Source organism: Pleurodeles waltl, chromosome 7, assembly GCF_031143425.1.
Source record: "Pleurodeles waltl isolate 20211129_DDA chromosome 7, aPleWal1.hap1.20221129, whole genome shotgun sequence".
Classification (NCBI taxonomy): domain Eukaryota; kingdom Metazoa; phylum Chordata; class Amphibia; order Caudata; family Salamandridae; genus Pleurodeles; species Pleurodeles waltl.
Window position 1 is genome coordinate 302210251 of NC_090446.1, and position 23357 is coordinate 302233607.

Consider the following 23357-nt stretch of genomic DNA (forward strand, 5'->3'; position numbering starts at 1 on the left):
GCTGTGTTAAATATGTGTGTAAACTTTAAACATTATCAGTAAAATTGACCATAGACATAGGAGAAATACTGAACAAATATACGCGATGGTTGCAAAGAAATATATTAAATAATGTACAGAGATAAATGCACTCAGTGGTTGCATTAAAGCGAAAAAAGGGACACTAGCAAGTCAAACTAAGTGGATAATGCGAAATCACCAGAATCTTGCAATTTTATGGAAAGTTGTTTAATTATGCACTGATTGGCTCATCCTATAAAACGTTTCCCATCATAACATGGCGCTATTTTATGTCGCTGCCTGGGAGGATTGTGGGACTAGTACAGTCCTCTCTCTGTTTTTTACTGCAGACCTGTCTATGCAGCTGGAGTTTCTTACTGTGTGGTTTGGGCTATCCCTTAACTGCTTTCGCGTTGTGTTTTCGAGCTGCTGCAGGTACGCGGGCAAATCGTATTCCTTGTGTTTTCGGTCTTTGCGCCTTCCCCTTGAAGCTCTTCCTTTATTGTAGCTTCCTGAACCTCTTAGCTGCAGTTCCAGTATGTCTTCTCTCATGTGTGAAATTTGACCTGCCTGTTTTAACTTTTGTTATCTTACTGGTGAATCAGTGTTTCTTAACACCGTAATTTATAGAAGAGTGTTCGAGTCCGATGGAAAGGATTGTGCCTGAATGGCACGTGAGATGCTACAGACGGCTTTCTTTTCGTATCTTTCTCCCTCAGTAAGGCGCGCCCTCGGAATCAGTCCGGTGTATGTTGGCATTTGGAATTCTTGGATCAAAGGCAACTGTATTCACGAACTGACTTAGAAAGGGGGCAGGCCAGCTTAAAATGTCTTATTTTTGGTCACGTACACGGCTGTACTTTGTCGCTGGACACATTGAGAAAAAGCAGAGTGCCGTCTCTCAGGTTCTGATGTCCGATTGTGTCAAAACCACACTTGTGTCCACACAGCTCCTATGGCAGATTGTGATTTAACTGGTTTTAGAGCGAGAGACCGCCATAAATTGGCATATAGAGATACGCAGGGAGAGTTATGTAGCTCGAGACAGATAATAATACAGTTTACAGACAGCGACATATAAATAGACAGAAAGAACAGAGTAGATAAACATGGATGGAGACAGAGAGATAAAAACGCATAGAGCAGTGAACAGATTTATTAAAATATCGTGAAGAAGAAAGTTCTGTTTATCTTTCCTTATCTTTTCTTTACCTTGCTCTCCCTTTCTTGTTAGGGTGTCTTACCCCTTCTTTCTCCCTCCTGTTCTTTCGCTGGCTGCCCGTCTTTCTCCCTAAATGTTTTTTTTGACTCTCTCTTTAGTACTCTCTACTTGACGCTCTCTGCCCCTCCCTGTCTCTATCTCCCCTTTTCTCCTTGCCCGTCTGTCTTTCTTAGTCTCTCTTTTTCTCTTGCTTTCTCTTTTTTACCTGAGTCTTTGTCTTCTTTTCTCTTCATCGTTTTCTATACCTCCCTCACTCTCTCCTTGTCTCTCTAACATTCTCTGCCTTTTCCTGTGACTCTCTGCCTCTCTCTGTATCTCAGCGTATCCTTGTCTGTCATTCTTTTTTTCTCCCTGTCTTTGACGTCTTTCGTGCTCTCTCTCTTAATTTTTACCCCGCTCTATCTTTCTCTGATATTCTTCCTCAATTCCTGTCCCTGCTTTTCTCTCGCTCTCTCTCTCTCTCTTCCTCTCTCTCTTCCCCCCCCCCCCCTCTCTCTCTTCCTCTCTCTTCCTTTCTTTCTCTTCCCGTCACCCAGTCCTGGGCCTTCTTAATGTCTTGGAAATACCACAGACGTTCGGTGCTAAGTGCTTTATTTTTGTGGTGCAAGAGGAGTGGTACACTTCTGATCAGTTGTTAATTTGTGTTACTTTCAAATTGGAAAGCTTTGGCTAGGAACAGTCTTAGCCGTTTTTACCAACTCCTGATTTGTTTTTGTGTCGAATGCTTCTCAAGCAGTCTGCAGGGATTATAGTATTTTGGGTTACTTCTTTAACCCACATCTGCGTGCATAGTAATCATTTTGTTGGGACCAGTATTTGGCACAGAAGCCTAGAAACACTTCTGTGGTCAGGGGGTTAAGCAGTTAGTGATGGTTTCACATTCTGGTAGAAGGCCTACTTTGGCAGTAGGTACTTGAGTTAGTCCCACTTCACCGGAATGATGTGTTCTGGGATAATTGTGTTTTCTTCCTTTCCCCATAATTCCTTTAATTGGTATAGTTGGGAGTGCTTAGTATTTGACTGTACACGAGTATTGTTTTATGGTATAAGGGTTAACTTCACTCGAGACAACTAATTTTTCAACAAGAAGAAACACCCAGACTCTACGGGAAAGACATTCAACATAATTAAATATCCAAAATGTATTTTATCTTAATGCTACTATTCAGCCTATTTCAAAGAGATCACAGTTTAGATTGATAAGGAAACCGAATCATATAAAGCATTATGCCCCAGAGTCTTAGAGTTTGGTGAGAATTCAGTGCAGGACAAGGACTCCACATTGAACTCGCCCAATAAACGACAAGTTAAGCTCTGAATTGTTTTTGTGAGGAAAAGGTTCTTTGTAGTTCCCCACCCTTTATTTCGTCATGCTTGTAAATTCGACTGTACCATATAAAATTAATCCCTGATCTTCTGCCCAATAACTTCTTCAGTTGAAGTGCTCATTTACTACAGTGAATTTCCATAACACTTTTTTTTATTGCACACTGTATCGTATTATACTTAGAAAATGCATACCCTTCAGCTAATTTCCCTACTTTTTATCAGCTGGTGTATAAGATTAGTAGGTGTACTACAATACCCGACATGATTACCAGTGACAACCAGTTACCAGAGAGAGAGATGTGCACCTGGTTTTATAATGGCAGAAGGAAACTTTTCAGTTCTGCACTCTACAAGTGATGAAAGCGGTTTGGGAAACATATTTTTGTATGTGTGATCATAAACAGATGTGTGCCATGTTACGCTACCCCAGATTAATAGACCACGTGCTCTTGCATCCTAGTAGACTGTCCTGGGACACAGACCACAAGGTAGCAAAACAATGCGTGTGTATAGGGGACCCATGTCTGCTAGAGGCTGATGATGGTCTAACCAAATGCTGGAGTCTTGATGTTGCGTGTAGCGGTCCCTTTGTACAGCCATTTTCACATGTTAATGTACCTTGTATGACGGTCTGATTTACGTTGGATATGTGATTCATTATTGCTAAACTGAGGCTGAGAAAAGCAACCCCACTCTTCTGCTGTGACTCCTTGCCTTACTGCATCTGTTTGCAAGCATATTGAATCAGGGCTTTTTAATGCTGCTGGAATCATTTGCTACTTAACGTTATAGTGTGACAGTTTTGTGTATTCAGAAGTAAATATTGTTTGCAGTCTTTTCACAATGGGAAATGGAAATCTGTCCTCATATGAGAAGTATTTCTTCATGCAGAAAACAAAGGATCTAGAGTGGAGAAGTATAAAGGCATCATCTTGACATGGCAGCTGAGTTGGACCTTTCTCCCCCTGACATACCAGAACCCACGTTTCTGGAAAACCTACTGCATTATGGGCTATTTCTAGGAGCTATTTTCCAGCTGGTATGCATCCTGGCCATCATCTATCCCACTTCCAAGTCCCCACAGACGGTAAGTGAGTTAAATACGTTACCTGTTTGGCTGACTTCATTTTCTTTTGAGAACTCAATATTATTTTTCACAAACACTCCACTAGTATCCCTCTCTTGTCATGTTTTCAATCCACCTCCTGATGTCTATTTCATGTACCATGTGATTTCTACTCTATCCATATGAAAAAAGTAGGAACAGACCCGGCACACGGTGACCACGTGAGAGAGAGTAAGGCAAGAGGTAAAATTATCGTGTAATATTTGTCTTAGTGTCATCATTGATTAATTCCTCCCATTTCCGGTATTTGTTTCTCACCCTCCTACTGTCTTCTCCCCCCCATCTCTGTATTTCTGTGTATCCTTGCCTCTGTCAATCTTTATTCTCTCCCTTTCTTTGACATCTCCCCTGCCCTGTCTGTCTGTCTTTCTTTACCTCTCTCTATCTTTCTCTAATATTCTTCCTCAATACCCATCCCTGATTTTCTTTCTTTCTACTTTTTTCTCCCCTCTCACTATTTCACTCTTTTTCTCTTTCTCTCTCTCTCTCTCTCTCCCTCATTCTTTACATTCTCTTTCTTTCTCTTCCCGTCGCCCATCCCTGGGTGTTCTTAATGTCTTGGAAAAACTACAGATGTTCAGTGCTGAGTGCTTTATTTTTGTGGTGCATGTGTAGTGAACCGGTGTGAATGCCATGTGCAGTAGAACTGCAAAGCGTTCAGGTCTGAGTGTTTTTTGGGTTACTTCTTTTCCCCACATTTGCATGGATAGTAGACATCTTGTTGACAAAAGTATTTGGTGCAGAAACCCAGAACCAGTTCTGTAGTCAAGGGGTTTAGCAGTTAGTGAGGGTTTCACATTCTGATGGAAGGCCTAATTTGGAAGTCAGTACTTGAGTTAGTCACACTACACCAACATTGTTTTTTTTCTCAGATGAGAAAAGAAGTGAATTTAAAATTGTCTTTGGGTTACCTACTGGTATAGTGTATTTTAATATTGGCAACCTTGGACAAGGATTGAAGAAACCAATGAACTCAAGCATCCTAAATGTGGGTCGACATGTTTCAGCCATAAGGTCTAAGCTGCCCAAGAAACAGCCATTCTTTATTGATGAATCATATTTTCACTACATAAGGTGAGTTGCTTTTTGCACTTATCCTGAATTCTTACCCAGTTTGAGAGAGGTGCCCTGCTTGCGGAGGGAAATATTAGCAGCACCACCGGGGATAAAGGTATTGTAGGAAATTTAAGATCCAGGACCATGCTTTGCACTCCTCTCTTAATGCCCATTATTCCTGCAGTTTACCTAGAGCTCTGGCCTGTACTTCTTGCGATTGAACATAGTCATAAAGTCGTAGATAAGAGATGCCATCACAGCAATCCTTTACCGTCTTTTGTCAGTACCCTACCAGGTGTCAGAAATCAGTGATTTCCAAGTTGACACACTCATCCATGGGGGCCACACTGAACTGGCCACAATATAAAACAAAGGCGCCCCCTCCATGCTGCCTACAAAGTTGGCCAAGAGAGAAACCTGGATATGAAAGCATTCTCTTTTAGAGTCTTAAACAAGACCGAGTCTACAAATAAAGTAGGAAATGGTTTGTGATGATGTCTGAAGAACCAGAAGGTGGAACACTTATATGGAATCCTGTGTTCCTTATAGGCTTGGGAAATAGTTTGTCGTTTTAATGAATAATTGTGTATGCAGGGATATATATTAGAAAACTGAGCATGATGATTTACAGCACACAACATAAAATGATTAAGTCATTGGTATTTAATAATAACTCAATCCAATGTAATCACTAATATTTTATGAACACTTGTCTTAGCTGTGCCAGAAATTAACGTTATTTCCAGTTGAAAGGCAGTTTTTTTTGCAGCCGGTGTGCAGCCCTCTGAATTATTTTCCAAAATCAGGGCTTGCGTCCTGCAAGTTACCCAGTGATCTCTGTAAGCACATTAACCCACTGAGCTATCTTAGTAAGTTATTAGTCCTGACGGGCTTACATGCAGTGTCAGTCAAAATATACATCAACATTGCCATTAAATTGCAAGACCAGTAACAAGTTGCAAAATAACAGATATTTATGTTTGTATGTTCTGTATGTGATAAAACTAGTCAATGTGGAACATCTCCTTGCCACACATATAGATTAAAGTCAGGGTTTTGCAAGAAGCAGAGATGTTACCCTGGAGACTGGCGAGGTGCCCAACTACCCTGGTAGTGCAGGTGCACTTGAGCCCTTTCTGAGGAACCGAGAGCAGCTGGCAGAGAGGCTCCTGGGTTGTGAAGGCCCCGGAGTAATGGTATCTGGTTTCAGGTATGGAGTGCAATTGAGTGGACCCAAGTGGTAGTCAGTGTTTCCCTAAACCTGAAACCACTAGCTCTGAAATTAGGACACAGAGGCTAACTTATTGAAGCTCAGTAGAAACATGGGAAACAGAGTTCAAAACGATAGAAAAACAAACGCCCAAACTCTTATGCAGTGCACCCTGTTTTGAACCTTAAGAAAGGACCCCAACTGTTAATTAGGTAGTATATCCACCTAATAATATTAGACATATAGCACCAACCACTCTTTTGGTAACCGGAGTCTGGTCAGTTCGGTGCAACTGTGGAGCCAAAAAACAATGCAGGTGAACTGAGCAACTTGGGGAAATCCGATAGTTGAAGGCACTTCTTTTGAGGTTCATGGAGTCAACTTGTGAGTAGAATTTATGGAGAAATGAAAAAAGAAAAGTAAATCGTTTTCTGGTGGGTGTTGCATTCTCCAGGCTTCTGCAAAGCCAAGCTTACCAGTCATAGTTTTATCACCCGTCACATATTGTCGGGATTGAAGGTATCCATAGTTATATTAAAAATAGTTAAATTTACCTCACGGTAATAAGGGGATTGCTAATTTGACTGTTAACTATTGGTAAAATCTAACATTGTCATAGTTTGCTTCGCAATGACTGCAAATGGCAACTAGGCTCGCCTCTGTTTCTGTTTGGGCAATTATCAATCATCCTGCAGAGTCTTTGGCCTCACTATTCATCTTCTTTATATCAACCAGATCTGTCTCTGGACAGGAAAGTCTTTTGTAAACCGAGAGCATTACAGGCAAATGCTTTAAGTTCTTCCGTTATCCGACCTCCTGCCGGTCTAGCCTGCCAGATGGCACAGCTATCTGATTGGGGGAAAAAAGACCTGTTGCCAACTTGCCAGATTTTAAGTGGTCTTAAGGCCCACCCATTGCTACCATGGGTTGTCGTTATTTTAACTTCTGTTTGCTTGCTTCCTATTCAATGGTTTGGCTTGTCCATCTTGTGTTTGTCCATCACCTGGAGCTTTGCCCATTTACTTGTGTGCTTCCACTGCTCTCTCTTAGCAAACTACCTTTTTCTTTCCAGTTAGGCACTCTAAGAGTGAAGGTGTTTTCAAGCTGCCTTCCTCTTATCCCACCAAAATACAACCCCAACCTGTTTCTCTCCTCCTTGAAGGCTGCTTGCACTATTTCTCAACTGCTTCTCTCTCCCCCCCCCCCCCCCCCCCCCCAGTATTGTTCTCTCCATTGTCTTCCCCCCCCCCCCGACCTCCACCCCTGGTCCACATGTTGCTCTCTCTCCTGGTGTGCTGCTGTTCCTTTTCACCCAAACCCTCTAGTTCTTTCAAAACTCATTGGGCTTCTCTTCAAGCTAGACTGAAACTTACTTTTCTTCCCTGGTGTCACTTCATCCTCGTTATGGCTTGTTCCCTCGCTCAGTCATCTGGTTATCAGTGGATCTAGCTGCATTGCTCCTAACTAACTCTGAACCACCGATGTCTCCCTAGTCCTCCTGCTGAAGCCACCATCGCTGATTTCAAGCCTCTGACAGGGGGTGCTACGTGGATTTGCACCACCATGTTTGCATTTCTGAAGGGAAAAATGGTTTAAAGGAGAGTCCAAGTGTAGCCAACTCCCCTCCTAACGCACTCCCCCACACCTCCTATCCCTGACACTACATTGCAGTTTGGGGAGAGGGTGGGCTCTGGCCTGAACATCTGGGATAACACCCCACCCATATAATATACATTGTTCAGTAAAATGCTTCCCATGAATAAATGTTCCTAGACTTCAGTTGTAGGGGCATAAAGTACGTTTCAGGTGACAAGTTGTAGTAAAGTATGCAAGATTCGTTTCCCAGCATTCCACTGTGTCCTCAGTCCCAGACTAAATTGAAGAAGTGAAAGGAATTCGTCCTCTTTTGAATGAGCTAGGTTATATACCTGCCTGAACCAATAGGTAATATTATTCTACACAGGCACATATGTTCAGTCTCTCTCACACATACTCTCAAATTACCCCCCCCCCCCCCCACAACTCTTGTTCACTCTCTGGCATACATATTCTTATAGCCTATAGGGAAATTTAAAACTGACCCGGTCACCATCTATAAATAAAACAAATAAATAAAATGATGTGAGAGGTTAAATTCTCTGCTCCCAAGGCTCTCTTCACAAGTACATGTAACATTCTCCTGCGGTTAGGTGGCAGAGCTCGGTCAAGCGAGGAATACTAACATTTCAAAGACCGTCTCTGTAAATATCATATCAGCCTAAAATCATCATGCAATAGTTTTCTTTTCAATGAAATCTGTTTAACCGCAGTGTAAAATCCACAGGCCTCTCAGCCGAAGGATCGTTATTACCCAGGCCCACACTTCTTGTCGAGCCTCTGTTCCAGCTGCCACATTCATTTATAGATTTTACAAATATAGCCGCCCTGCATAATAATGGGCATGCAGTTAACAAGGATCATACCACAAGATAGTGCCAAATATTTTGTTTTATTTTTCACTATAGGACATTTTTAGTAAATTCTGAGAGACAGACTTGTCCTGCGCACGGTCCTGCTTTTTATAATTGACTATGGTCCTAGAAATCAAACTGCCAGATGAAAGGTGTAGAACCTGCGTGACCTCTGTATGATATGCTTTTTTGCTGGAAATTGACTGTTTCAACCTTTCAAACTCGCATATTTTTTTTTTTTTTTTCTAGAAGAGAATGTAAGCAGAGTCTCAAGCATACAAGTAGAGTCTTGCTTAATTAAGCAGAACTTACTTTTGATCCATACATATACCAAAGAGACATCTCCTCGTGCATTAAATGAAACTCACTTCAAAAATACTCCATTGACCGAGTATGGAATAACACCCATCGTTACAGTCATACACAAGACTTCTTGAGATACCCAACTAGCCTTTCGGTGGCCAAAAAAATAGGTCTAGCTTTTAACTGAAAGTGACTTTTCACTGGTTGGTGACTGTTTTTTTCCCCTTATCTTTGGTACCACCCACCCCCGCCTGTTCTGCTCTGATTCTCCACCTAGTCTCAATTTTTTTTTCTTTTTTTTTCTCGAGGGCCCCAGAGCTGTCAAATGCTACTTGGCCACTCGCTTCTATTTTGTGCTGTTTGTTTTTCATTTTTACTTTATCGCAGTGGCTGTTGGCTATGTTCGAGCGGTAAAGTACACAAAGCCAAAACTATAACTGTTGTTAAAGAATTCAGCTCCAGTGGAACTTCAGCATCAAATCAGGAGTAACTCAAAGACCCATTTTTAGGTCTGACACAACATTCAGCTTTAACTGAATGCTGTTTAAGACCCATTGTCTACAATGAACGCACACAGAGTGGACTTTGCGTAAACCCCTCGCACATGATTGAAGGCATTATTCTTTACCTCAGTACCCTGTTCCTTCATTGTTTGTTTTGCTCCATCTTCACGTTAGGTCATGCTGTCTGGTTGCGAAAAGACCTTTTGTTAGCTTACATCGGGCTAAGAGCCTGCCAATTGGTTACCAATGTTAGCTTTCTTCTCATTTATTTGCTGGATTTTTATGAGCTAGCTTGTGTGGGCTTTCCTTCCTTTTCTTCTATTTGTCTCTTCTGTGCAGCTTGGCTTCAGTATTTGTCTGTTTGCTACTTAATTTTCAGGCACTACTTTTTTTTCTTCTTTTTTTGATTAAGCACTCCATGAATTTGTATTTATTTTCCAACCATTTCCCTCATGTACTTTTTGTCCATCCTCCATGGTCTGTGCTGCTCTGTCTAGTCTGTGTGTTCCCCCACTCACTCAATGTTGCGCTCACCCTCATGTGCTTTCCCCCATGTGTTACTTTCTCGCACATGTTCTTCACTTCTCCCTGTACTCCAGATTGCTCTGACTTGCCCATGTCATGATCTTCTCCCCACGTCTGTGTTGCTTTTCCCCACCTGAGCACTCGGGCCCTCATTATGAGTCTGGCGGTCATACAACTGCCAGACTCGTGGTGGCGGTTGGACCGCCCCCAATGCGGCAGTCAGGCCTCCACATTATAACCGTGACGAATGAGCCATGGTCAGACCGCTGGGTCCACCACCTTTTTGATGGCCTGGTGGTGCAGGCAGTCTAGATCCACCAGGGCAGCACTGCAAGCAGCACTGCCCTGGGGATTTCGAGTCCCCTCTCCGCCAGCTGTTACATGGCGGTTGCACCACCATATAAAAGCTGTCTGAGACGGGGTGCCTAGTGGCCCTTGCACTTGGCATAGGTAGTGCAGGGCACCCATGGGCAGCCGCGTCATGCCTTTCACTGTCTAAGAGACAGTGAAAAGCGTGACGGGTGCTCCTGCACCCGGTGCACTGCTACATTTCCACTGGCTCAATTACGACCTGGCGTCAATGTTGTGGGCTGTTTCCAGCTGGGCCAGCGGGCGGAAACTCTGTTCTCGTAATAGGGGCCGCTGGAAGCAGACCGCACTGGCGGTTTCCTGAACACGGGAGTTTGACGGGCAGCATTTTCCACCTGCTAAATTCGTAATGAAGGCCTCAGTGTTGCTTTCACACTCCTGTGAGTTCAATGCTCCTTCACCAACCCGCTTTAAAAAAAAATGCTTTTGAACTACATTCTTTATTTAGTTATTTGGCTGATCTAAATTAGTTTGGTAAATAAGGGAAAAAAACTCCAGCATTGATCAGTAGATGCACATGTCTGGTGCGTACTCTAACAAAATGACATAGCAGCTGCATCATACGCTGTTTTTTTTCTTTTTTTTTCTCTCTGATTCTGACGTCGTACACAGCATCATGACATTATTTGCTTTGCCAATGTTTGTTTGATCTATTGTTTAGGCCTTTGATCTTCCATGGTAGGACATTAATCTGCTGTTATTGTTGGATAGCATGAACCTTAATTTGTATATAAACATGATGATAAAGCTTCAGTGGATTATCTTTTTTTCTTCATATCTCCATCCATTAGGAACCCCTGCCCTTCTCCCTCCCAATGACACTTGTTCACGCTCCGCATTAGCTGGCACAGAAAGGAAAAAGATAAGAAACTGATGTTAGAGTGCAGGGGTGGCACTTATTCACTGATCCTCTCTGTCACTTCCAGGCTGGTATGGAACCAGCGTGGAACCGAATGACTTCAACTCGTGCTGCACTGGAGAACTGGTTCAAAATTCTCCTGATTCAGTCTGGCACCTTGTGGATTTTCTAAGATAAGGAATCTGTGGTTAGGTAGAGTATCCACCAGAAAGAGCGTTACCAAAGGTATGTAACTTGTTCATCAATACTTTAATTTTTTTATTGTTTCTCCATTGTGGATCTCAGGAAGTCTGAAGAGCAAAATATTGTACTGACTCCCTCCGCTATCACTATGTTGACTGGCTTGGCTTTCTTTTGTAGGAGGCCATGGAGCACAAAGTCTTGGAAATTACTGATAATAGAATATGTTCTGGGGAGTGGAGTGGGGGTTCCATTGGAGTATATAGTGGAAGGTGATGTGCACGCAAAATCTCTTTTAAAAATCGTATTGCATATATGTATATATATATATATATATATATGTTTGTGTGTGTGTATATGTATGTTTGTGTGTGTGTGTATATGTATATATATATATATATATATATATATATATATATATACAATCATCAAAACACAGTACAAACGCATACTCAGGACGTCGGAGTTGCAGATGAGTGGAAAGTTTAATCAAAACACAATGCATTTTGGCCGTAGCCTTGATCACATGTAACATTCCTCCAATCACAGCAGAATAAATAAGTTTTTAGTGTGAACAAAGAAATGGGACTGCTACATTGAAATGCAGTTGCTCGTTATAGAGTACAATTATTATAAATGTCCATCTCAATCGCTTTATGCAGATCATATTATGACCACCAAGGTCCACACAATTCATATTATTAATAAATATTGCTTTGTTCCGAGTGCATTTCAACTTATTAGTGAGGTACCACACCTGAATGCCAATGTTGTGACTAAGCGCACTCAGAGTTCGAACATGTAGTCAAGTTAAACAGAATACAGATAGATCATGTAACCAGTATTGCACTGCTGTCTGAATTTAGATCCCAAAGGGGCAGTCTAGAAAATAACCTCTGTCTATACGTTAATTGCATTTCTCAGTAGGAGGACAGATCTATAATTATAAATACTATTTCTACCTTGATGCACAAACCCAAAAATAGACTCAAAATATAAAAAACCTGTGAAATCACCCTAAATTAAGAAAAAAAAATACCATTCCATTATACAATTAAAATACATCAGTACAAATACATGGTCTACATACAACTCTTATCATTGCTGAGGGCCCGATACAAGAAACATTTGATACAAATAGCTCATTTAGTGCACGAAGATTGTGCACGAATTGCAGATCAACATAAAGGCAATGTTAAAAAAAAATCAGTTCTCCGTATATGCATAACTAATAATTGTTAACTCCAGAGTAGATACAGTATGTATTGTCATTAACCTTCATAAAGATGGCTCATTTGGTGCATTAAAATTATGCATGGGTTGCAGATCATAATACATACTGTATCTACTCTGGAGTAGTCATTAAACTTAATAAAGAAGGGTATTTAGCTCTTCATCGTTATTCAACCCTTTTGGTATTTTAGTTTCGAGATCTAGTATATATCTAGATTATTTTTTCTTAGATGTACCAGTCTTTTGGCCCCCCTGTAATTAGAGGGCACCTGTTCTACAGCAAAATAAGCAAGTGAGGAATTATCAGAATTCTGATATTCTTGGACATGTCTGGCAACAGCATAGGAGGAATCATTCGATGCGATTGCTCGCATATGTTCAAGCATTTTTTTTATTTTTACTATGTGTTTAGTAATCCCAACATATCACGGTTTACACAGACATTCCAATACATATATGGTAAAAGTGCTACTGCACATAAGAAATTGTCTAATGTGTTTGTTTTCTTCTGGTTTACATGTGGGATATTCTTTCTGCATCAGACTGTTGCGGTACCCCTTACGGTAGCCACAAGGGAAAAATCCCTGCAAATTATGATCATTAATTTGAGGGACAGTGGTAATGTCATTTGACTTCAGGATATCTCGTAGACTACGCCCCTTACTATATGTGATGCATGGCCTCCTTTGAATTGATGAACCAATAAGGGGATCACCTTTCAAGATCTCCCAATTTTTTGCCAACAATATTTTGATCTCCCCTGCATCCTCATTGTTTGTCATGATTAACCTGGTCTCATTCACCTCTGTTTAGATGAATAGATCATCAGTGAATCAGAGCCATAATGTAACCTGTTCAAAATCGTGGAGCATGTCTCTATCTTTTGAAATCTCCTCTTCCCACCAACCACAGTATCAGATTTGCAAAACTAGGAGCCAAGCACGTTCCTATTGCTGTCACAAGTATCTGCTTGCACAGTGTGGCAGATTAAGTGTGGATTCTGCTGTATTGCTTTATAGTTGGATTGAGGCACGGATACTGTAAGATCAATGATGACATTGACCAGGAGAGAAAGGCAGGTGCCCAGGTGCTATTTGCAAAAGCAGTGAGAGGGCAATCACTATCAAAGAATCAGGAGTCAACCAATGACCTCAATATATTATTGTATAGACTAGAAAAATTAAGTAGAACTGAGATATCGAAATGGCACGGGCTCATTGATGAAACGTCGATTCCAGTTTCTACATTCAGTTTTTGCAGTGCAATTGACCTAAAGTGTTTGGCTTACATTTCAATTGCTGAGATGCATACTGTGGGCTTGGAGGTTCCAATCATGATTTGACCTGCTTGAGTGAGGATTTAAGGACGATTTTCTTTAAAAATCGGCACTCAGGAGTTCACTGTGAATTGCAGGGTAACCAATGAAAGCGGACAGACCTGTTGATTTCCACAATGGATTTTAAAAATGGCAAAGAATATCTGATTAGCGCTCATTCCTGCAATAACATGCCTATAGAGAGTGTTAATTGCCTATATCATCGAATTGGAGAGTGTATAAATCATCACAACCACCCATAACTACCTGCAGCAGACCTCTTGACATTCTTTCTTTGCATCAAAGAAAATTGCCCTTACAGGATTTTTATATATTTGTGCCTCGCCAGTTAGGGTTGTTATCCGATTAAGATGATCAGTCCTGTGTTCGCCACTAATGAAGCCTTGTTGCTTACACAAAACTAAGTGGAAAGTGCTAAACCTTTTACAAGAGAGTTGCACAGTGTGATAGACAGTTTAGCAACTTTTAGGAAAATGGGACTCAAGTTGCCTCCAGACTTTATGTAGAATTTGCTTCAGTACCATCCTCACCCATTACTTTGTAATGGGGATCTGAGTTTTAGGTCTTGCTTAAACATCACATGTGACTCCACATAATGCCAAACTATAGCACTCCACAAAATGCCAGTTTATGCCTTTCCCCCCTGTGCCACTCTACACCATTCTAGTCCACTCCACCCCCACACTGTGCCACTTCACTCTATGCGCTGTATGCCAGTCTACTCTATGCAGCTGTATGCCACTCCGCTCAACACCACTCTATGCCACTCCAGTCTACGACACTCCACTCCACACAGTGCCAATCTATGGCACTCTACACTGCACCTCGCCACTGTCACGCTTCTCTACACCACTTCATCCCACTCTGTTGCTGTACATCACTCTACTCTGTGCTACTCGACTCTGCTGTGTGATGCCCTTTTCTGTGCTGCTCTACTCTGCGCCGCTCTAGTCTAGGCCGCTCTACACCATTCCCTTGACTTTTAGCCATGCAGAGCAGCAGCCACACTGCTGTACAGTATGGCTAAAATGCATTGGCAAAGCTAATAGCTTTCACATAGGTGAGACCTTTTGGCTTTGCCAATGCTTCTTATTTATCTGGATCTTCCTCTGAGTGAGGTAGGTTTGAACATAACTGGGATGGCTTGTTTATTGTGGAGTCTTTGCGCATGTGCCTTTACGTACTTAATCCTCCTGTTATAACGCAGTCTGAACCATGATCCTCTAACTTATTTATTACCATAGTCATCCGTAATGCTCCAAATTTCAGTTTGATTTCTTCTTTAAAGTACTATAATCCTGCTTCCAGAGATTAGTCACTAGTTCACAAGAGTATAGTCCAGACGTGGGCAGGATTTTAGAATTCCTAATGAGAGATTAGATTATTGGGCATTCATTGTTAACTTGGAGTCCATGGTAATTCCATGGTTTCTCACTTCCTTAGATACTTTAGAAGGTGGTCCCAGATCGTCAGGCGAGGTGCAGAAGGGGTCATATTTTCTCAAATCGCCACATGTGAGTATTTCTGTTTTGGAAGCATTCAGTTTGAGATGGCTCCATGTAATCCACTGATCAACGGCTCTGAGGCAACTGTAGAGTTCTGAGTTTCCAGTGTATTTGGGGCTTTCCAGTTTAAGGAGTATTTGTGTGTTACCTGCGTAGTTATAGCATGTGTGCTGAAATTCATTGATCATTGCCGTTAATGACTTAATGTAGATGTTTAAAAGCATGGTGATATGACTGAGCCTTGAGGGACCCCTCCTTCTGTGAAGTAAGATTTGGATGAGAAAGAGGGAGTATGGGTGACATTTGTTCTCTTTTGAAGTAGACCGTCATCCAGTGGAGAGCAGCCCCCTCCATGCCGGCTCTGTAGAGTCTTTGTATTAGGGCGTCATGGTCAACTGTGTCACAGGCATCTGAGAGGTCCAAGAGAAGTAGAGCAGCAACTCCATTGCAGTCTGTGTTTTTAAAGTCATCCAGGATGGTGATGAGGGCAGATTCTATACCTCCTCCTGGGCGGAATCCAGTTTTGTAGTCTGAAAGTATGGAGTTATCTTTAATGAATTGTGAAATATGGATGAATGCTGTTCTGTCTGTCAGTTTCCCAGTAAAGGTCCATTTGTATTTGGTCTGTGGTTGTTGGGGGTCATGTGGGTCCAGGTTTTTTAGCTTTAATAATGAGTGTATGTGTGCCTTTTTTTAGGTCTTCTGGAAAGATTCCCATATTTAAAAGGTAATTGAGGATTCTTGTTCCTAGCCTGGCAGTTCAGGCTGGACTGTTACCATGGGGAACAGGATCAAGACTGATTTGCATACGGCTGGGTCCAAACTGGAATGGCATGGCAAGCAAAAAAACTGATGGATTAAACCCAGATCCGTGACTGGGGGGTAAATGTTTGATTTTTCCACATTCCGTCCATCATCTGTTCTTTTTGTATTTGTTTTCCTAGGTGGGAAGAGTATGCCCAGACATAGGTCCCCTGCTTGCTATGCCACCAGATTCAAGCTAGGCTGGCTAGGTAGGGGTGATACTCCGAAACCAATCCCAGGATGCTTGTTTCTGGTCCAGGGAGGACCTGTCCTAGCAGTTCGGGCTGGACTGTTGCCATAAGGAACAGGGTCAAGACTAAGTTGCATACGGCTGGGTCCAAACTGAAATTGCATGACAAGCATAAAACTGATGGATTAAACCCAGATCTGTGATGGGGTGAATGTTTTTTTTTTCTTCCATATTACGTCCTTCATCTATTCTTTTTGTATTCCTCCTTCTCTTCCTACTGGTGTGGCACCTGATGTAGCTAAAAGAATCTTCTTGAAAATTTATGGTGGACAAGGGTCAGAAGGGCAGCCAGAAGACCTGCTTGCTTTGACCAGATCCATAAACTCACTTTATATTTGTCTGAAGGAATGCAGACTGGGTTGGCTTACTCTTGGAGGGGATTTTTGGAAATTGGTTGATGCTGCTGTTTTTTCTTTGTCTTAAATAGGAGCGCAACGTGTCTGGTTTGGTTGAGTAATTATTTGCCAGTGATTTCTTGACTGAGTCCCTTCTGTGCATTTAGGTTTACGAACTACAGTGCGAATTTTATAAAATTCTTTATTTGCAGATTTAGCATTTCAAATTCTGTCTGAATAGAACCTCTTTTTAGCTATTCTGTTAGGTTTGCATATGTGAAGTTTTTCTTGAATTCTGTTAATTTTGAGCCAGGTTCATTGCAGCCTTCTGATATGTTGTTTTATCCTTTTTTTAGTTCTGTATTTCTTCAAGGTGCTTGTTTTCTTTTGTCCTTTTTTGGTGTTCTTAGTATTATTACGATATTGAAAGCTTCCTGTAGCCAAACATAAAGTTTTTGAAACACATTTATTGTGTATAGACCTGTGTTGGCTGTTGTGTTTCTACGTATTCAAAATTTAGTTTGTTCTATGGGTGATAGGTGGATGCATGTAAGGTGGTCTTGAGTGTGTTTATTTGTGGTGTTTTATATTGGAAAATTACCCAGTGGTGATCTAACCGTGTAACTGGTGTAATCCTTTGAAAGGTAACTAGTTCTGGATTTGCAAAAATTACGTCTAGGATGTGTCGAGCGATGTGTGTGGGTTTGTGTATGATCCAATGTAGGTTCAGTGTGACTAGGCCAGTGATGGTAGTTTTTGGATGGGTCATATTTGGTTTGTCAAACAAAATGTTTAGGTCCCCAAGAATGTATAGGTTGGAGTGTAGTGTTATAAGGTTTGAAGCTGTGTCTAGAAATATGTATGGGAATGTTGCATTGCTAGATGGTGGTATGTAAAGGAGGAGGAATATGGTGTAGGGTTGCATATGGTGATAAGGGCCTCACAACCTTGTATGGAAATGTCCCCATTTTTGGTGAGATGCATTGTTTGGTTGAATATAATAGCTAATCCACCTCCTCTTTTGCCTATTCGATTTTGTATGATAGTTGGATAGCCTGGAGGAACAGCTCCATGCAATACTGGAGCCATGCCATCTCCCAGCCATGATTCTGTTATGAAGGGCAAGTCAGGATATTTGTCGGTGAGTAGGTTGCAGATGTGGAGAGAGTAAGCGAGCATTTATTAGTAGGCAGTTTAGAGTTAGTGTGTTGGTGTGACTTTGTTTTCTTGAAGAGTGTGCAGTATATTTTGAACTTTTAGCAGGTGTGTCGTTAGTGTTGGTATTAACTGTATGAGGGTCACAACAGTGTTGCTTTTCTATGTTGTGTTCCTCGTCCAGCAGGCTTAGAAGGCATTTTGTTGGGACTTTGTGTGTTGGTGGTGGAGATTGTGAATGAGAATAAGATGGCGAGTTGTGTTGTTTTTGTAGAGTAGCCTTGTGTAATAGACATGTGGATGTGAAATTGTGAAGTGGGGCATGTTGTTTATTTTGTTTGCATCTGTTTAGGGGGGGAAGTTGTATGGACTAGGGGAGGTCGTGGAGTATGTGGGTCATACTTTCAGACTCTGGATGAGAGGCGGTTGATGTATTTGGTGTTGGTGAAGAAGAAAAAATTGGGGGTAGAGATGGTTTAGGATGTGTGTTATTTGTGTAGTCATAAGGGTGGTAATGGGTGTATGAGTCTAATTTGTGACGGAAAGTTTTATGAAAGTGTGTGTAATTGTTGATGTGCTGGTGTGTGCCTTTTTGTTTTGTTTTTGTGGAGTAGTAAGAGGAGGTATTGATGTAGTGTTTTTCTGAGACGAATTTGTATGTAAAGTACTGCTGGTGAGTGGTATTTGAATTGTACCAGGGATGGTGATGTGTTTTGGAGAAGAGTGTATGTGATGTGTAACAGGGGATGGCAAGAGCTATGAGTGTTTGTGTTAGATTTGATAACTGGAAGAGGTAATATGTGTGGAGAGGATTGTTTGGTTTTGTGTTTTTGGTAAAATGAGGAGGAGGGTGCTGGTGGATGATATGATAGAAGGCTGAGTAGAGGCCTTGTGGTGATAAAATGGAGTCTGTTAAGAGGAAGGCAAGAGGAAGGATAGAGCTGGTTCGTAGCCCATCTCAGGGTAAATCCATTACCTTGGAGGCGTGTTGCAACTGAAGAGAACCTGAAAGAGGTCAAGGCAAAGGTCACAGTGAATGAGTAGTATGTAACAGATATTAAAGTCTGAGCAACCCCTTCTAGACTTTAAATGCTTCTCTGCATCTTCTCCGATGTACTTGGAATCGCAAAAGAAAAACTTAGATTTGTAGAAGATTCATAGTAGGATGCCCACATGCTGTTATTAAGGGTTTTGGTCCAACATGCAGAACGAGTACCTTTAGTGCTGACATCCCGGGTCTTCTAGAAAAAGATGTCCTGCCGGCCAACACCTCATCTACAGTCACATGTGGAAGACTTACACGCTACCAAGCAGCACCATCAGGAGAAACCCAGAGGTAACCGTGATGGCTGAGCGGGGCAGTCCACAGGACTGCATGCAATTTTCTGTGTGAAGTTAGCAAGTACAAACTACATTCCATTGGTGGTGGAGAATATTGCTCTTCCCTGATTAACTCCAGGGAATCATAAAACGTATGCAGACGCTGCAGGTGATTAAGAAGGAACTGTTTAATACGAGATTTGAGGCATCGTTGTGGCATCCATTAAAACTAAATGTCACAGCAGAATGGATGCTCTGTGCTTTCATACAAGTTAAAAGTAGCCAAGGTGGTCCTAGATGCAATAAGGAAACGTGTGAGGATTTTCCGCGGTGGGCGGCAGATTGACTTCGAGAATTGGTGTGTACAACTTTTCAGCTGTCTGCGGTGTATTGGCCCCGCATTTTTGCCTGGTGGTTTGGGGTTATTTTGCACCATAGCACATGGGTATTTTTCTTTTGAAGTAGAGATGTGTATGTTTCTCTTTTCCGACTCGCCTCCTCACGCCCCTGCCTGGCCAACCTGTCTCTCGGAGGCGAGTTGTACCTTCCACTTCCGCACCAAGGTTATACTAGCAGTAGGCCACTGTTCTGATTATTGAAGATGCATGTGTGTTATATTGGTTCTCTTTTTGAGCTTATGTTATTTGGTCAGAATTACTCCTCAAAATTAAATCAAGAAAAATCTCAAGCCTTTCCTCTTGGACAGCATTATTGTCTCATAAGCACTCGTTTGTCGGTGGGACAGTGTGATTGGAACTGAACATATTTACTTTTAGTTTTCATAACAGTTTGTTTGATGTTGGTCTGTTCTGCCCCTCTGACACTGCTCTGTCCAAGACGTTCATGTTCTAGTATCATGTGTTTTGTTTTGGGAACATTTGTGGACAGGTGGGCAGGTGTGTAGATAAAGCTTTTTCTAAGTTATGTGGATTCAAATATTATTTGTTAGACCTTTTGGTGTTTTACAACTTATTTGAATGGAAATGTGCTAATATAAGTGACTGCCACAAAACGTAACTGTTTATTTGATTGGTCATGGTCCGAGTTAGTAAATATGCATCGTGTTGGTCTGTGACAGTTCTTTAATGCAGCCTTCTTGCTACCAAATTCCACCACAGAGTGTTGTGAACATACCGGGGCTCTCTCTCGTGGCCATGTCCACGTCCTCTAACCCCCACTATATTTCTTAATTCCGTCAACGGTAGTTATCCTCACTTCTCCCTGCATGGCTCTAAACGTTGTACTACAAAAAAACTGCCATGTTGATGGATTTTGCTTGTTGCGGTGCATTTGCGCGTTTGTGTCCTAAGATCCCGAATCTATGAATTGAGATCGGTTACCTGTGCCCACACTTTGTATTTCATGGTGCACCTAAGTTGAAATCTAACTAGGTCTAGAGTTGGTTTCAGTCTGTATGAACTGAAGGCAAATCTCCAAAGCGCACCGGATATATATTTCGTTTGAACTGAAAAATTGAGCAACTCCCGTGTTAAGCCGCTAGGGGGTAGTGTCACTCTCTATTGGAACCCTACGAAGCCTTCCACCTGAGAAACTGTTTAATGTGCAGCCAGAGTAAACCGTTCTGCTTCCAAAGCCTTCGAAACAGGGGGTTTAATGCAGGCCCCTGCAGCGCAGGGGGCCTCAGCCCTTCAAGGAGCCCCATTACGCGAGATATTAAAGACTCGGGGCCTTCAGTTAGTTTATTTTATTTATTAATTTTTGTATGCATATTTATATAGCACAGACGTTACCCAAATATGCCAGAGCGCTTTAAAGGGGAAACATTCTGTTACATGGTAGTTATAGATGGTTTATTATTAGACAATGCAACTCTAGATAATTACAAAGGATTGAAAATATAACCAGGTACATCCTTACATGAAACGGAATGACCAAAAGCCGTAAGTCATTACGGATTGTATGCGGAGTGTACAGAGGTGTACATATGGCTGTAAAAAAGTTGAGGTGTTATACAGCTGTTTAAAAAAAAAAAAAAAAGTTGAGGTAGTATAGGGGTCTGTACCAAGAGTTGATTACAGTATTTTAGCTAAAGGACCGTTAGAAGAACTTCAGGGCTCTTTTGAAAGTCATCCATGTGTGGTAGTAGTGTGCGTATTTGGAGGTAGTGAATTCCGGATTCCAGTTGCGCTTCCTGAGGAGGATTATGCCATTGGGTTGGTCCCTTTATAAAAAAAATAAAAAATAACAGAGGTTCAAGAGGCATTGCTTCAGCATTCTGCGATGACCTGGAGCCACCTGGAGCTGCCTGATAGCTTGAGTTTGTCTGCCAGGTAAAGAGGAGTGGATGTCTGCAAGACTTTATGGGAGATGTAGGCAGTCTTGTAGATAGGAACACAAAAAGAGGATGGATGGAATGCTGAACATTGTCAAACATTCTCCTAAAGTCACAGACCTGGGTTAAAACCACAATTTTTTTTTGCTCACTCTGCCACTCATCCAGTTTTGACCTAGGCATATGCAAATCAGCCTTGACCCTGCTTCCCATGGAACAGTCCAGCCCGAATGGCCAGGCCAAGACCTCCCTGGACCAGACACAAGCATCCTGGGACTAGTTTCGAGGTACCACCCATCATCGGCTAGGCTAGCAAGAATCCAAGTGACACAGTGAGCACGGGACCAGTGTCTGGGCATACCCTTCCCACATAGGAAAACTATAGAAACACAAAAAGATGATGAGGAAGGAATGCTGAACATTGTCAAATATTATCTCCCAGTCACAGACCTCGGGTAAATCCATAGTTTTTCTTTTTGCTCACATGTCACTCCAAGTCTTGTAGATGGCCCTTGCTTCAGTTCGCAGCCATCGAAGAGTGATTAGTATGGGGGCAATGTGGTCATTTCTATTGGCCCGTAGGCGAACCATGCTGCTAAGGTTAGAATCATTTTCAGGGGAGTAAGATGGAATTTGGGGAGACATGTCAGAAGAGAGTTACAACAGTGTATTATGAAGGGCACCAGTGCACAAGCAAGAGATTTAATATTTTGTTCTGGGATGTAACGGTGGATTCCCCACAGAAGACATAGTTGATAGCGTTTTTGGCCATGGTGCTGATTTGAGAATGTAGGTTGAGTCTTTTGCCAAGAAAACTCCAAAAGACTTTGCACTATTGACAATGGTGGGTTTACTTTTCAGGATGTTGTGTTCCCATCCAGTATTACAGTGGAGGTTGGAGAAGCTTCATCTCTGCCCTAGTTCAGAATCACTTGTTAAACAGTAATACTCACAAGCTGAATATTTGTTCCTTCCAAGCGACTGAGACGTTCCTTACCACTTAATTACCTCTTCAATCAATCATATATTTATAGAATGTGGCAAATCACCCAATTCAAACATCCAGGTCTTTTGTTCACTTCTGAATCGCTGGAGTGACAATGCGGTCCTGAGGTGTAGGGAAGGTTGTTCAAAGTCTTGGTTACCAGTTGTGAGAAGTTGCGTCCTCAGCTGTTGGCTCAACGGATCCATGGGGTGTCTGCAAGAGAGAGGGAAGCTCATCGGAGGTGTCTGGTCGATTGGGTGGAAGGTCAGGTGTTTATTGATGTATGCTGGTCCTTTGTTGTGCACAGCCTTGTAGGTGTGGGTCAGCATCTTGAACTGGATATCTTCTGAATCTGGATCCAGTGTAGTTTCTTGAGATAGGGTGTGATGTGGGTCCTTCTGGGGAGGTCGAGAATGAGTCTTGCCGCTGAGTTCTGTATTGTCTGAAGTCTCTTCAGGAGGTGTGGTGTGATTCCTTTGTAGAGCGCGTTTCTGTAGTCCAGTCTGCTGGTGATTTGGGCCTGCATGACAGTCCTGTGAGACAGTCCTTCTTTATTTGCGGGGAGCCACCTGAAGATCTTGCGGAGCATGCGAAGGGTGTGGAAGCAGGCAGATGAGACTGCGTCCACTTGTTTCTACATGGATCAGGATGATTCTTCTGTTGAAGGCGTTGTCTGTTGGGGCTGGGGTGTGTGCCATTTTCTGTGGCCATTATGTGTCAGTCCATGGTGAGGTGTTGTTCCCAAAGATGAGGACTTCCATTTTTTGGGTGTTGAGTTTGAGACAGTTGTCCTTCAACCAGCTGGCTACAGTCCTGCATCTCTGGAAGAAATGTTTTGTGCAAAGGGATATTTGAACAGTGAGAGGATGAGCTGTGTGTTGTCAGCGTAGGAGATGATATTGAGTCCATGTGATCTGACAGTAACTACTTTGGGGGTCATGTAGGTGTTGAAGGGGGCCAGGCTGAGGGCTGATCGTTGAGGGACTCCACAGATTATGATCTTGGGCTC

At 42.1% G+C, this 23357-nt stretch overlaps 1 protein-coding gene across 1 annotated transcript in view; it reads left to right on the forward strand.

The window, feature by feature from the left end:
* The first annotated feature begins 323 nt into the window (after window positions 1-323).
* The window catches only part of MANBAL (mannosidase beta like), a 49936-nt gene continuing 26902 nt past the window's right edge, over window positions 324-23357 (forward strand). Inside the window, exons 1-2 of the mRNA XM_069243726.1 lie at window positions 324-435; window positions 3443-3638. Coding sequence (XP_069099827.1) covers window positions 3489-3638 — 150 coding nt within the window. The 5' untranslated portion in view covers window positions 324-435; window positions 3443-3488. The remainder of the gene's footprint in view (window positions 436-3442; window positions 3639-23357) is intronic.